General features: G+C 52.6%; 6 protein-coding genes across 6 annotated transcripts; 2 read left to right on the top strand and 4 right to left on the bottom strand.

The window, feature by feature from the left end:
* Positions 1–166: 166 nt before the first annotated feature.
* On the bottom strand, positions 167–1,570 carry ASPVEDRAFT_33850 (uncharacterized protein; the record flags this gene model as incomplete). Its single annotated transcript, XM_040810791.1, has 1 exon — positions 167–1,570. The coding sequence occupies one exon, from the start codon at positions 1,568–1,570 to the stop codon at positions 167–169; it is 1,404 nt and encodes a 467-aa protein (XP_040673408.1).
* A 369-nt stretch (positions 1,571–1,939) lies between these two features.
* Positions 1,940–3,094, top strand: ASPVEDRAFT_88884 (NAD(P)-dependent alcohol dehydrogenase; the record flags this gene model as incomplete). Its single annotated transcript, XM_040818442.1, has 2 exons — positions 1,940–2,080; positions 2,144–3,094. 2 exons carry the CDS (start codon positions 1,940–1,942, stop codon positions 3,092–3,094), a joined length of 1,092 nt encoding a protein of 363 aa, XP_040673407.1.
* Positions 3,095–3,377: 283 nt separating this feature from the next.
* Positions 3,378–4,645, bottom strand: ASPVEDRAFT_178400 (uncharacterized protein). The gene is made up of 2 exons (XM_040808815.1): positions 4,589–4,645; positions 3,378–4,487 (listed from the first exon to the last, which is right to left on the bottom strand). The coding sequence occupies exon 2, from the start codon at positions 4,307–4,309 to the stop codon at positions 3,689–3,691; it is 621 nt and encodes a 206-aa protein (XP_040673406.1). The 5' UTR covers positions 4,310–4,487; positions 4,589–4,645; the 3' UTR covers positions 3,378–3,688.
* A 1,244-nt stretch (positions 4,646–5,889) lies between these two features.
* On the top strand, positions 5,890–7,620 carry ASPVEDRAFT_371541 (uncharacterized protein). The gene is made up of 7 exons (XM_040811405.1): positions 5,890–5,942; positions 6,014–6,039; positions 6,093–6,235; positions 6,293–6,576; positions 6,670–6,990; positions 7,047–7,157; positions 7,212–7,620. Exons 1-7 carry the CDS (start codon positions 5,928–5,930, stop codon positions 7,521–7,523), a joined length of 1,212 nt encoding a protein of 403 aa, XP_040673405.1. The 5' UTR covers positions 5,890–5,927; the 3' UTR covers positions 7,524–7,620.
* Positions 7,621–10,239, bottom strand: ASPVEDRAFT_371654 (putative C6 transcription factor). The gene is made up of 6 exons (XM_040811408.1): positions 9,743–10,239; positions 9,079–9,669; positions 8,877–9,025; positions 8,656–8,829; positions 8,262–8,603; positions 7,621–8,210 (listed from the first exon to the last, which is right to left on the bottom strand). Exons 1-6 carry the CDS (start codon positions 9,866–9,868, stop codon positions 7,718–7,720), a joined length of 1,875 nt encoding a protein of 624 aa, XP_040673404.1. The 5' UTR covers positions 9,869–10,239; the 3' UTR covers positions 7,621–7,717.
* Positions 10,240–12,719, bottom strand: ASPVEDRAFT_371653 (NCS2 family permease). The gene is made up of 4 exons (XM_040811407.1): positions 12,492–12,719; positions 12,281–12,384; positions 11,287–12,205; positions 10,240–11,231 (listed from the first exon to the last, which is right to left on the bottom strand). Exons 1-4 carry the CDS (start codon positions 12,579–12,581, stop codon positions 10,611–10,613), a joined length of 1,734 nt encoding a protein of 577 aa, XP_040673403.1. The 5' UTR covers positions 12,582–12,719; the 3' UTR covers positions 10,240–10,610.
* Positions 12,720–13,071: the final 352 nt, after the last annotated feature.

Below are 13,071 nucleotides of genomic sequence, written 5' to 3'. Positions count from 1 at the left end.
ATTCTTTATGAAATTACAGAAATCCTCAGCTATATTTATATTGGACAAGTGGAATTAATACAAAAATGCAGGCATTGCAGGCATTGGCCGGGCCGTCAGTCGACCGAGACTTTGGCAAATAACAAGCGCCTGGATTGATCGGCGAGGGGCAGTACTAACTACTAAACTAGTCGTCTGATTTCACGTTTGCGTCCATAATATCGGGAGAGACCTCCCCGGCCTCTCCCCCAGACGTCTGTGGCGGCGTCTCGTCCTGCTGGATGTGGTGTACCTTGACCCCGTTGACAACGCCAACACGGTAAATAACAAAGGCAGATGGAACAATGCATGCTGCAAAAAAGGACAGGTTCACAGCAACAGCACTTGACAGCAGGAAAGAGTCAACCGAGTTGATACCGTAGGATATGGCCTGCCCGGCACTTTCCACCCCGCGCACAACAGCACTGAGTCGAATAATATCACCACCATCGCGATTAACCGTGCCGATCAACCAATACAGATAGTCGTACATGAGGTTAAAGCCCACAAGCATCAGGATATAGACACAGACAGCGCGGCCAAAGCCGTCATCGGTCCAGTCAAAGAGCGGCCGGGTTTCCTGCCGTTCATACTCCTTGTTTACAACCATAGCGTATACATATAGCGATAGCTCAAAGGCGTAGATTATAATAAACGCCGCCATGGCGCGCGTGTTGACTGAGAGCCTGCGCCAGTCGAGGAAAAATCCCAGCAGGAAGTTGGATATAATCACACAAGTGCTGGCAACCAGCGATGACAGGGCGCGAGACCGCACGGTAAAATAGGTGGCGTTATATGTCGAGAAGAAGGCCTCTGAGAAGACACTCTGGAACATCATCGGCAGGAGAAGCAGGATTTCAGTGCGTCCAAGCAGTTTCCACATGGCATGCAGCTCTGCTTTGAAACCCGTCGGTAGATTGATCTTGACTTTGGACTGGTCCGAACGCTGCACCTTCTCAGGAGGAGACAGTGTCGCGGCAACAAAGGGGCCGATGGCCTGGATGGAAATAAAGACCAGGTATGTCTGCACACTGATATGGCCCTCCTCCTGGTTACCAGCATTGACTCCCAGCGTGACAGCGCCCCCGATCATCTGGCCCATAATCCGGCTGGCAAGCCAGTAAGCCAGGTATTTCCCACGCCGATGCTTTTCGGGATATGCAAGCACGATGGCACCCTCAGTGAGCCAAAAGATGCCGGAGCAGATGCCGTCAATCACACAGGCCAGCATGATATACCAGCTATTATTGTACTTCACATTGCAGTAGACACTCGACGCATATACCGGGAATCCCACCATTCCTAACGCAAAGGCCCACTTCAGGCCAATTTTAGCAATCAGAGAACTGCCAAAGACGCAGACAACGACCTGCAGACAGAAGATGACCGCGTTGGCAGCGTTCACATAGTATGGATCGGCTGATCCTGCGCCACCGAGACCATTCATCGCAGCCCACAGCCCTGGCGCGATGAAGGCGCATACGGCGACAACCGAGACATTGAAAATCGTGGTGCGATACCAGGTTCGTTGAGTGGGAGTTGGTGTGTTCATTCTGGATAAGCTGTGAGATCAGGGAAAACACGCGACATGGAAGAAGAGCATGAGCTTTCACGACCGTGCCACTCCGGTGTATTATATATGACATCTCCTCTGGGGTATCAACCCCAGGGCTTCAACACGGGGATCGGCCCCCGCAGCGTGCTCCAACTGGTGCTGACCCTATGGACCCAGTGTGGGCCAGAAATGGCCACACGGGCCGTGTCTACACCGTCGGGATCGGCCAGCATTTGGCTGCATTTGTAAGGCTTGTATTTGGAGATGGCGGGGTTTGACATTAAAACTATAAGCCCTGCACCCCAGGCTTGTAGCTAGGAATGGTCTATCATGTAGGGAGTCGCGGCGCTACGCATCTACACGAACATGGCAACCGAAACAAACAAAGCCTGTTTGCTCTATGGCCCAGGTGATGCTCGCTTTGAAGAGATTCCCATCCCATCGCTGGAAAACAACCCCCGAGATGTCCTGGTTCGGATCGCGTACACTGGAGTATGCGGGAGTGATGTGAGTTCGCACGACCCGATACTGGCTGCTCTCGCGCACCACCTCGCTCACTTCTGGGATTAGGTCCATTTCTGGGCTCATGGGGGCATAAACGAGATGGTACGCCCGGGGCACCCGGTCACGCTGGGCCATGAAGCGTCTGGCGTCGTCGCGAGCGTTGGATCGGCGGTAACAAAGGTGCGCGTGGGGGACCGCGTGGCTATCGAACCTGGATATCCCTGTCGCCACTGCTCGTTTTGCCTGGCAGGCAAGTATAATCTATGTCCGGACATGACCTTTGCCGCAGTTCCTGGACCGGGCGATGTTGTCCATGGCACGTTGGCGACATTCTTCCGCCTGCCGGGGGACTTCTGCTACAAGCTCCCCGACCACATAGGGCTTGACGAAGGCGTTATGCTTGAGCCCCTTGCCGTCGCGGTGCATGGCCTCCGTCTTGCAAAGCTCAAGCCAGGCCAAGATGTGCTTGTTCTTGGGGCAGGGCCGGTTGGTTTGCTTTCAGCCGCGGCAGCACGGGAGTTTGGTGCTGGGCGCATCATTGCAGTGGATCTCAACGAAGACCGGCTGACATTCGCGGCAGGCGAATTGGGCATCTCGATATACAAATTTGACACGGCAAAGTCAGTGGAAGAAAACGCCGAGGACTTGGCTGCTCAACACAACCTCCCCGAGGGAGTCGATGTCGTCGTCGAAGCAACCGGGGTGGTGTCGTGTATACAAACTGGCATTGCACTAGCCAGACGAGGGGGCTCGTATGTCCAGGTTGGGCTGGGGAAAAAGATTGTCGACTTTCCTATGGTTGTGATGAGCGAGAAGGAACTTACTGTGCGAGGCTCGTTCCGGTATGGGTTTGGTGATTTCACTCTGGCCTCCAGTCTTGCCAGTCGAGACAAGATCCCCTTGAGAAGCTTTATCAGTAATATATTCCCCTTTCGCCAGGCCCCTGATGCGTGGGAGGCTGCTCGAAGGGGGCAGGGAATCAAGGTCCTTATCCAGGTTGACGGGAGCCAAAATTAAAGAAAAGACCATCTATCGTAAAGGAATTGGGCCTCGTTCAATATTTTATGTGATTAGGCAGCACCTTGCTAGCGAGAAAAAAGACGATTCGTAGCTTGGTGGTACCTGTCGTGTAGACTACCAAATATTTATTGTGTGAATCTGTACATCCAACACAGAGCTTGATATTTAATGCCCTAGAAGCCAAATTAGAGTGACAAACTTGGCTGCTTTAGAAATTGAGGACGGCCCAACAGACTGGCTATAGAAGTTGAGACTGACTCGTCATGCATCCTGGCAAAATGTCGCGGAGCAGTCTAGGAGCCTGACACTGTAAGGCCGGCAAACAACCCTAAGTCATCTCATTAAGCAAGCCTACGCCGTGCCCATCTCGTATTCGGATGCCTCCAAGCAGGCGACGTCTTCAATTCTCGGACTATTCTAGTCAGAAGCTAAACAGACTCGATCTTAATACAACCAAGTACTATTTGATAAGCATCAGCCAAAAGGTAACTACAAGCAGTTGACTAGTACAAAGTTCCGCGAACTAGGCAATCCGTAATTCATACATAAAAGACCAGTCGTGACATTAGGAGCCAATGAATAGTTCATCCCTCAAAGCATACCAAGAAGGCCAGCAGCCAACACCGGTGCAGCAGTCACCATCGCCTGCATAGGCCCTGCAAACCCAGCCCCTCCCTCCGGTGTCTCAGTCGCTTCAGGCTGGTTGAACTTGTCCAGCCCTCCGGTAACTTCAAGTGCAGCATACGTCGCTGCAGTGTCCCATGATGTCTCGGTACTGAAGCTAGTGGAAGTCTCCGCGCCGTCCGCAGAGCCAGAGTAGCTCATGCTATACGTGCAAGTCGCGCTGAGGGTGTAGTTCTCGTAGGCGCAGTTATAGTCAAGCGTCGCCGTGACAGGCGGATTTCTGTTGAAGGCCGTGTACTCGGCGTACCAGCTGAAAGACGAGATACCCTGCGTCATGGTCCAAGGGTCGTTGATGGAGCAGGATTCCGTGGCGGCGCCCTCGAGGCAGGAGATGGCGAGGACGGTCTCCACCGCGTTGACATCAACAACGGAGGCGCCGATGGAGGTGTAGGATGGGATCAGAGGGAGAGAATCATCGTCGTCACTGTCTTCCCATTTTCCACCGCCGAAGAAGCCGACTGTTGTTGTGGCGTCGTCGGCAGCAGCAGCGAGGGCCGTGAAGGCCAGAGTCAGAAGTGTAGCGCGCATTGTACGGAACAAATCTTTAATCTAGATTGAAAACAGAGTTGCAATTATATTTTTTCTGGGAAGAATGGGGCGGGGGTTCGATGGTATTTATCTTCACTGGTACCTAATGAAGAGACCTAACGAACGACGGGTCAGAGGCAAAAGGGCTTAGATTTCACGAGTCGCTTTGCAATGGAACCTAGCCTATTGTAAGCCTTGTATCCCCAACAGTCCTGCGGTAGCGCGGCCTCGACTGTGCTAGCTTGCGAACTTGTGATGATAGCGGTTAGCCTCGCCTACCTGGTCCATAGTGCGGCTCACGGCACCTGTAACCTCAGGTCCCTATCACAGTTTCAGCGATTGGTGGAGCTGGAACATTTCTTTCAAAGAGCAGTTAAGCGAAACTAAGACAAGGTCCTTTGAGTCATCCAGAGGACTGTCATTGAAGGCCCGGGAGCCGGCGCTTAGGGCTTCAACAATCTGGACCAACCAGCTTTAAATACATGTACCATGGGCAAGTTGGAGGTTCATGCTTGTTCCCGCCTCTTGCGATGCTGAAAGAGGTCTTATTAGATCTCTCAAGTTGATGCTCGCGGGATCGATAAGAGAGGATGGACGAAAGAATAAAATTCAGAGGTTTAGTGGTCGGCCGGGCTTGTCAAATATATAATTATGATGCCGCGACCTAATCCCCCACAACAATCTATATTTTTTGACAGCTCTTCTACTATTCCACGATGGTTTCTTTTCGACCCGCCTTGTATAGTATGGCCGTCATCGTTATTCTCGCAGCTGTTCAGTCTTGTTGGCATAAAATGCAATAGACAGACGGCCTAATACCGCCAGTGGTCGAATGGTAAGTTCTACCAGTTCGATAAATCTCGAATTTGCGTGCGGCTCACATCGTAAAGCCAATTCCATAATGTCGCTGAGACGCCAATAACCCGGCACAGCCACGCTGCGCATGGAGGGAATCGCTCCTTTCAATAGGCAGCGGTGCGCAGGATTGTGCCTGGTGGTCCCGTCGGCGATTGGCGACCGGCGCACAGCCTCGCGGTCCGAGCCATCTCCAGTCCCAGCAGACTTGCTTTGGCTGTCAAACATCGCAAAGCGGCATCCCTCCACTCGCTCACGAAACAAGCACCTCGAAGCCAATCAATAATTCATTTTTCTGACCGATCAGCAGCTTGTTCCCCTACCCGAGAAATGGCTGTGGCTCTCGTGCAACCTGCCTCGTCGTTCTCCGCCAATCAATCTGGCGAAGCGTCGCAGATCGCACCATGTTAGCGCCCAACTGCTGCGGCTCCAGCTCAAGGGCCCAGCCTCGTTCTGACGTCGAATGTTGAACAGTCTGCGAGTCCCCTGAGGCGGCGGTGTGGATTGAGGCTATAATATGCACAAGCCCATTGTGGTCGCGCGAATTTCTTCAAAGAATCTGCCTCGTGGACAACGCCATTCAAGCCGACGCTTCCAAGTATAGTTAACGACGCCGCGATGGATTACGCCGCAGAAAGAGCCCCGCCTGGGGTTCAGATATACATGGACGTTGGTGCGGCCTCGACGCTCACATCCGCGCTCTGAGCTACCGGCTAACTTGCAACTAGGTGACCCCGACGGGTGGAGATATTGTGGCAATGATATGAATATAGTTGAGGTACATATTGACCGACGACTGTCTGACGAAGATAATGCAGATGCTGACCAGTTTTTGCGTCTATCGTATAGAGAGACCAGAGCGCCAACTTTATCATGTACGGCTATCAACCTACCAATCTAGGATACGGCGCTAACATCCATCGAATAGTTTCGTAAGGAGCGATATCAATGACACGGACAAGTCCTTCAAGCTTCGATTCCAAGAAGAGTTCCGTCCGGTGCTAGACGCCGATATTAACGGGTCTTTCGACTGCCATTATGGATGCTCACAATCCCGCGTATGGCCAGAAGGTTCGTGCGAGTCTGTTTCTTCGTCCGTCATGTTCGTCGTATCTAACATTGCATTAGTCTCGTGGTCATGCTTCAAAATCAAAGAAGTCAAAAAAGCAGAAGAGTATAGCTGGAAACAACCAACCATCCATGTCCAGTGGAACGCAGAAACCGGCCGCCAAATCGTCCACGTATTTGGTTTCAATCCAGATCGACAGAGCGTCTTCATGGATAAACTCCCGACGGCGGCCGAGCGCAAGTGTAACCCGTTCTCCTTACACGCTGCATTCTCCCGGATCATTCTCGAACAGTATAACGATGCGTTTTGGTTGTTGAGAGACCTGGTGCGGCACCACGAAAAGGTATGTCTTAATTAAGCCACTCATCCATTCGTTCACCCCTCCTTGCCAGCCGTTGTTTCGTGCGTTACTGACCCATCCTGCGGGGTAATATAGGCACGATCAAAGGAGAAGAAGGCGAAGAGGAAGAAAAGCAAGGCCGAAAAAGAACATGAAAGGAAGATATTCCCCCTTCTCCACGATATCGCACGGCATCTCTTCCACTACCAAGAAACGATCGAAGTCGCCGAGCACACGCTGCAGGTGATGGCCAAGGAACTTCTCAATTGGCGTCACGAAGACGGAAGCAACATCCAACAGAACATAGGGACCTGGCTGGAGGCGCGTCGACGGATCCTCCACGAGGAGAAACGGGCGCACTCACTCAAGACGCGGTCGAAGTCTCTGAACGATAGGCATCAGAACGAGATCAACCTGGTGCGTAAACTAGCTCCATCGCAGAGGCAGACCTGAGAATCAACTAACATAGATAGGCATTTAACCTGGTATCGCAAGACTTCGGGCGAGACGCACGATCCGACAGCAACATGATGACGACGGTCGCGTTTGTGAGTATGGTGTATCTGCCTGGGACGTTTGTGTCTGTAAGTGTGCCCATCACGTGCGGATATCTGCTCAGTACTGACAGCGTAACACAGGGCCTGTTCGGGACCAATTTCTTCAGCTTCCAGGCTGACCCCGGTAATACGTGGCTCACGGCCGATGAGTTCTGGATGTACTGGGCTGTTACGATCCCTCTGACACTGCTTACTCTGGGGGTCTGGGGAGTTTGGCACTGGTGGGATACGTATGTTGGCTGGGTGCAGAAGATGCGCGACAAGAAGGCCAAAAGCACCAAGCCGGACGAAAAGGATGCGACGGCCGACCGGAATCCGGAACCTTTCAATTTGCGACGGCGTATACTTACAGCTACGAGATTGAACGAGATACAGCGGAAAGAGACGGTGTGAGCGCCGGGAGAATGCAGCAGCTTCGAAGGGAAACGATGTGAATGGATATTGATGACTATATATGAGTAACGAACACGTAATGACGCTATGCAATCAATAAATTACAACCCAGGGCCGTCAATCCATGTATATAAACCGGATACCAACCCAAACTCCAAAATGCTGCTAAATTCATAACGATGGCCGCATGGGTATCATGAAATTGCTGTACCCTCGGGGGTTTCGGATTTTATGGGAGTGCTGTTCCCCGAGGGTTTGTCTGGATCCAAGAAGAAAGCGCCTGTTTCCGTAGGGAGGGTAACGTCCCGTTGCCGCGCGATGTTCTGGATGTTGCGCAGGAGGGCTTTGGGGCTTTCCCACCGACGTGAAAACGCGGCGGCCGCTGCTGTGAGTGAAATGAATGCGTCGCGGGTGGCCGGGTCGTCCAGGCTGTCAAGTAGAGCGAACAGGGCAGCCATGATACAGTGCACGGTGGCCCCCGGCATGCGGTCGGATCCCCAATTCGCGCGATGGACAAGTGTCAAATGGGCAATCTTGCGAGCCGATGAAAGACTTGCAGCCCAGGCACGAGCAGGAGACATGAGAGCGTCACGGACAGTGGGGGTCAAGGCTGATGGATTCGCCAGGTATAAGGGCCGAGTTCTTAGAGATCCGTAGACTACAGTTAAGATGGCGTGGTTATACATGCTAGAGGGGGTTAGCTAGTTATTCTGGGCGCATCAGAAGATATTGACTTACTGCAAAGAGAGAACATGAGGGAGATCGTCAATGCTTTCTTTTAGACATTCCGGTAGCTGGTCGGCCCATTCGTTTAAATCCTGTAGTGCGTCAAGCTCCCCATCCGTTAGATCGAGACGAGCCGAAGATGTTTTCTCTTGGGAGAACAGAAATCTCCCGAGGTTGTAAGCGATTCGGTTTAAGTTACAAGCTGCCGTGAATAGGCAGGATGTGTGTGACTCGACACCAGTCGATTTGTTTGGATATGAATACCACATATCGTGGTCGCATTGGTTGCTGACAGACGGAGGTTGGGCGGGCGGTCCGATGATAGGGCGTTTCCTCGCAAATAGAGCGTGAACCCTGACAGATGAGTTCATGCCCAACGATAATCATAAAACGGGTCTGAACTTACATGGCGACGTTGAACAAACCCCAGTTGGTGTTGTTAACAATTGTGGCAAGGGAAGTTGCATCCCGATTGGCCCCCGACGGGAGGTTACAAGACACTTGTGATAGCTCGCGGAGTGAATATGCAAGCTGCGTACCATTAATCCACGCCTGTCTGTCACGGCCGGTGATAGATGCGCTACAGCGGTCAGCTTGGGAGATATTGACCGGAGATATGTCTCTTACCACATCCATAATACTCCTAGACCCTGGGCAGTTGGCAAGCTGATGCGGCCCTCTTCCTTATCAAGCAGTCGCTTAGCCTCCTCGTAAAACTCGATCCGTTTGGAGGCTAGATCGTCTGGGAGCCCAGACGCAGAGTGCTCCGAGTAGGCCTACCAAGACAGTGAGTTCCCAAGCCAAACCACAATATTTCAATATAACGTACACATGCGTCGGAAAGTATGATGTTCACCAACAACGGGGAGCAGTATGATGCTGAGAGCGAACCAGACTTCATGTCTCGGATGAAGAGATCGCGGTCAATGAAGTTGCAAAACGGGTGAACCCAAGTAAACCATAAAAAGATCAAGCGGGATACCAGGTCATCGTCGGTAATGATCGAGGTCCACGGCTGCGCGGGGACGGATAATCGTGGTGTAACATGGCATCCATTAGGAGTGGTATCAAGGATGCGACGCTTAGGTAGCGGCTCAAAAGAGTGGCGTTGTTCGATTTCCCTGCATACCTCGACTAGCTCGGGGGTCTGCGTACGTTTCGATAGCGGTAGTTGGTGTTCGATATAGAAACGGATCTCGGGTGGCGAGGCATGGCTGCGGATGAGATTTAAGAGGCGAATCGTGCAACGGTTATTGCCCTCTCTGAAAAACTCGAGCAGACGACCCAGCAAATCCTCCTGGTCCTCCAACTTATCAATCTTGCGTTTCAAGACGCCCCGTCGGCGTCTATCGGCGGTCTCGTCCAGGGTACATTCGATGCGGCTTTTAACGCAGTTTGCGCAGGGAGGCGCTCCGGTACACTATCCAACAACACAGTGTTAGCGCAACGGTCCAAGGCCTGAGCAGCCCGACGGAAAATCAAAGCTCATCTACCTTGAGCTTGCGAGCTTTGCAAGCGGAACACGCGGTGCCCACGTTCTTTCTGCCTTTCTGTGCGTCACTTGCGGCTGAGGCGGAGGCCGCGGGCGGCACGCGACGGGACTTGGAGCTGGGGGGCATCCTGGTTCACTCCATGCTCGGACAGAAGCGGGTGAGAGGGCGATACAAATAAACCGAGAATTGGGCGCGGAGGCGAACGCAACCCTTGCAAGGTTCCGAGGCCTGAAAAGTGTCTTCCAGAAGAATGCCCGGAGCCCAACTCAAACCTGGATGCGACCGGTCACGCTGCAGGATGTGACCAATCGAAAGAAGCGTCTGGCTATCAGGATGCACTTGCGACGGGCCCAGTGTCCTCAGCTTGTCGCGAGTCAAGGGGGGTCTGACGTGTCTTTCCTTGCACTGAACCGCCGTGCGAAATTTGGTCGCAGTTCTCCTGACTGCCGCGGTGCCTGAGGCTGCCACGTTGCGATTGGCCCGCCGGAACTGATTTCCATTCTCTCCCCACCATCTTCTTCCTTCCATCCACCCATCACAAGCTCACGCCTCATTTATCCTTCGCCCAATTTCTGATCCATTGCTCGGTTGGCCTCCCCGGCTAACAACACTGCCAGCACCGGCCTCTTCACCGCTCGACCGTCAGCCTTGCGTCAATAGTCGTCGATCTGTTCCCTGCCGCATTCCGCGCTAATAATTCCGCATTCTACCGCGTCTGGAAGATCTGGTGATTATTGATAAACACTGCGCCCCGAAGGACTGCTGGATGAAATTCGTACGACTAATCGGAAACAAAAATATGCAAATCTCGCTCATTAAATACATGCTTAGGTCACACTCTGAAATGTGACCGAATTTCATATTAAACTTAATACTTCCCGACTGCTTTCTCCGCGACTTGCTCCGGAGACCCTGATGACATCGACCCATTTGGCGGCATAACGCCAAGGTCCAACTGGCTAGCCTCGTCGTCTGCTCGCCAAAAGTCCTTCTTTCCGTGAACTGCACGGACGAGCCATGGCGGGAAGAATCCTCCGGGAATCTTCCAGGTCCACGCCTCATGCTCGTCATCGCGGTTTGGTGGAACAATCCGGCCTCCCGTGCACTTGGCGATAACCCACACTCCGCCGTTGATCAAGATATAGCTGATGATACCGGCAATGAGGCCGTCTGCGATACTGTAAGTGAAAGGCATAACCGAGATCGTCAGGAAGGCGGGAATCGCGTCTCCCATATACCGCCAGTTGATCTCGAGGGTCGCGTGCATCATCATTGAGCCAACAATGACTAGGGTACTGCCAGTGGCCCACGGGGGGATCGACGCAAAGATCGGCGCAAAGAAAACGGCGATGAAGAAGCAGATCCCCGTCATACACGACGTCAGTCCAGTTTTACCACCTTCCGAGATACCAGCACCACTCTCGACAAATGCCGTCACTGGCGGGGAGCCAAACAGAGACCCGATTGAGATGCAAATCGCGTCAACCGTCTAAAATATCGGTTAGTGATATCCGATGGAAACGAAATGTTTGAGGAAAGCCTACATAAGCCATGGCACTGCCCTCGAAATCCTGAGTGCGCTCATCCATCGCTCCAGCAAACTTCGCCATCGAATACAAAGTACCCGTTGCGTCGAGGATGTCAACATAGAGGAATGTGATTAAGGCAAGACCAAACTGGCCCCCGTTGCTCGAGATGTTCCACTCCTGGGCCAGTAACGTGTGCTGGATCGGATGGAAGGTAACCACCTTCTTGAAGAAGTCGAACATGTTGTCACCTTCCGTTGTGTGAGGGAAGTAGGTGACCGGCGTGGTGCGCGGCCAAGAAATGATGGAGACCAGAAGAATACCAGCAATGACTGCACCCTTGACTCGATACATCATTAAGAAAACGGTGAAGAAACCGCCGCAAAAGATGCCAATCCACATCGTCGGGTTTCGCATTTTAGCATACGAAGGACACAACCCATCCGAGTCGAATTCATCGGATGCACAACCCGCCAATTGAATGGGACTGTCCTGGGCACCTTGGACGAGACCAAGCCCAGCACTATAACTCAGACCAATTAGAGTCAGATACAATCCGATACCAGCACCAGTTGCTAGCTTGATGGATGCCGGAATAGCACGGGCAAGCCATTGTCGAATACCCAACATAGTCAACCCAAGGAAAATCCAGCCTTCAACGAACACCGCAGTCACTGCGAGGCTGTACGGAATCAAGCCGCTTCCATGGTGTCCGACGACGGTATAAGCGAAGTATGCGTTGAGACCCATGCCGGGGGCAAGGGCTACCGGTAGGTTGGCAAGGAGACCAAGGAAGAAACTGGCGACAGAAGCTATCGCTGCCGTTGCGGTCACGATGTCACGGTTGACTTCTTGTTTGCAGAGAAGATACTCGGTGTTGTTGTTGCAGTGGGTTTCGAGATCTTCGGCCGGACACACACACGTTGCTCCCGTGTCACTATAAGCATGCATTGTTAGCCCTTCCCGTCATCAACCCATTGCGACCACGTATGGGACGTCTGCTACCGCATACCTCGTGATATTGGCATTGACTGAGATGATGTATGCCATTGCAAAGAATGTTGCAAGGCCTGCACGCAGCTCTGTAAAGAAATACGCGCCTTTTCGCTCGCGGGGCTGATATGGCGAAATTAGTGAGCAAAGGCCATCCCTTCCCACATGGGAGAAACACGAGCAAGCCAATTTAAAGCAAGGCAAGCTTCAACATGCGCTCAGAGACATACATGACCAGACCCCTCCAAGCGAAACCACTTCCCGACCGCGCTTCGAGCCACGGCCGTATTAGTGCGGCCAATCCACTCAGCGTGTCCCATTATATCTGGCGATGGACAGGGGATATGGAAAAGATATCACTGCAGAATTGCTGTTCGCAGGTTTGCGGCGAAATGAGAACACGAAGCCTGCACGAAGCGACCGACACGAAGCTCACACGACCGGCGCGGAGCAGATTTTATTTCTGGAAGGCGAACCGTGTAAAAAACTTCATTCCCGTTATCTTTCGGACCCTCAGTGGGACCGTCTGCGATAGGCTATCACCGTCGCACTTGCCGAGCTAACCCACGGAACGAAGTCTTGTTCCTGCGAGTCAGATGTCAGACTTTACCATGCAGCGGACCTCCCCGGCCACCGTTGGAATGTTCGAAACTTCGATGTCAGCTATCAGCCCTCGCTTATCAGCCCGACAAATCGCCTTACGCCTGGCAAATTGTGTCTTTTGTCGCGGCCGAGGCTCTCTCACCGACTTATCTCGTCTTCTGCTACACAGCTCCATTCCTCACGTTCTTCTCGAATTATTCTCACTGT

This window comes from Aspergillus versicolor, assembly GCF_001890125.1.
Source record: "Aspergillus versicolor CBS 583.65 unplaced genomic scaffold ASPVEscaffold_13, whole genome shotgun sequence".
NCBI lineage: Eukaryota > Fungi > Ascomycota > Eurotiomycetes > Eurotiales > Aspergillaceae > Aspergillus > Aspergillus versicolor.
This window is presented reverse-complemented; position numbering and strand designations above follow the sequence as displayed.

What these genes read in the sequence shown, in the direction of transcription:
- ASPVEDRAFT_371541 (XM_040811405.1), top strand. An exon ending in ATCCCGCGTATGGCCAGAAG is followed by an intron (nt 6,236 to 6,292) that starts GTTCGTGCGAGT and finishes ACATTGCATTAG; the next exon opens with TCTCGTGGTCATGCTTCAAA. An exon ending in ATCAGAACGAGATCAACCTG is followed by an intron (nt 6,991 to 7,046) that starts GTGCGTAAACTA and finishes TAACATAGATAG; the next exon opens with GCATTTAACCTGGTATCGCA.
- ASPVEDRAFT_371654 (XM_040811408.1), bottom strand. Translation starts at nt 9,868, where the DNA reads ATGCCCCCCAGCTCCAAGTCCCGTCGCGTGCCGCCCGCGGCCTCCGCC. An exon ending in GCAAAGCTCGCAAGCTCAAG is followed by an intron (nt 9,670 to 9,742) that starts GTAGATGAGCTT and finishes GTTGTTGGATAG; the next exon opens with TGTACCGGAGCGCCTCCCTG. An exon ending in CTAGGAGTATTATGGATGTG is followed by an intron (nt 8,830 to 8,876) that starts GTAAGAGACATA and finishes TGACCGCTGTAG; the next exon opens with CGCATCTATCACCGGCCGTG.
- ASPVEDRAFT_178400 (XM_040808815.1), bottom strand. Translation starts at nt 4,309, where the DNA reads ATGCGCGCTACACTTCTGACTCTGGCCTTCACGGCCCTCGCTGCTGCT.
- ASPVEDRAFT_371653 (XM_040811407.1), bottom strand. Translation starts at nt 12,581, where the DNA reads ATGGGACACGCTGAGTGGATTGGCCGCACTAATACGGCCGTGGCTCGA. An exon ending in GCTTGGAGGGGTCTGGTCAT is followed by an intron (nt 12,385 to 12,491) that starts GTATGTCTCTGA and finishes TCGCCATATCAG; the next exon opens with CCCCGCGAGCGAAAAGGCGC. An exon ending in AGGGCAGTGCCATGGCTTAT is followed by an intron (nt 11,232 to 11,286) that starts GTAGGCTTTCCT and finishes CCGATATTTTAG; the next exon opens with ACGGTTGACGCGATTTGCAT.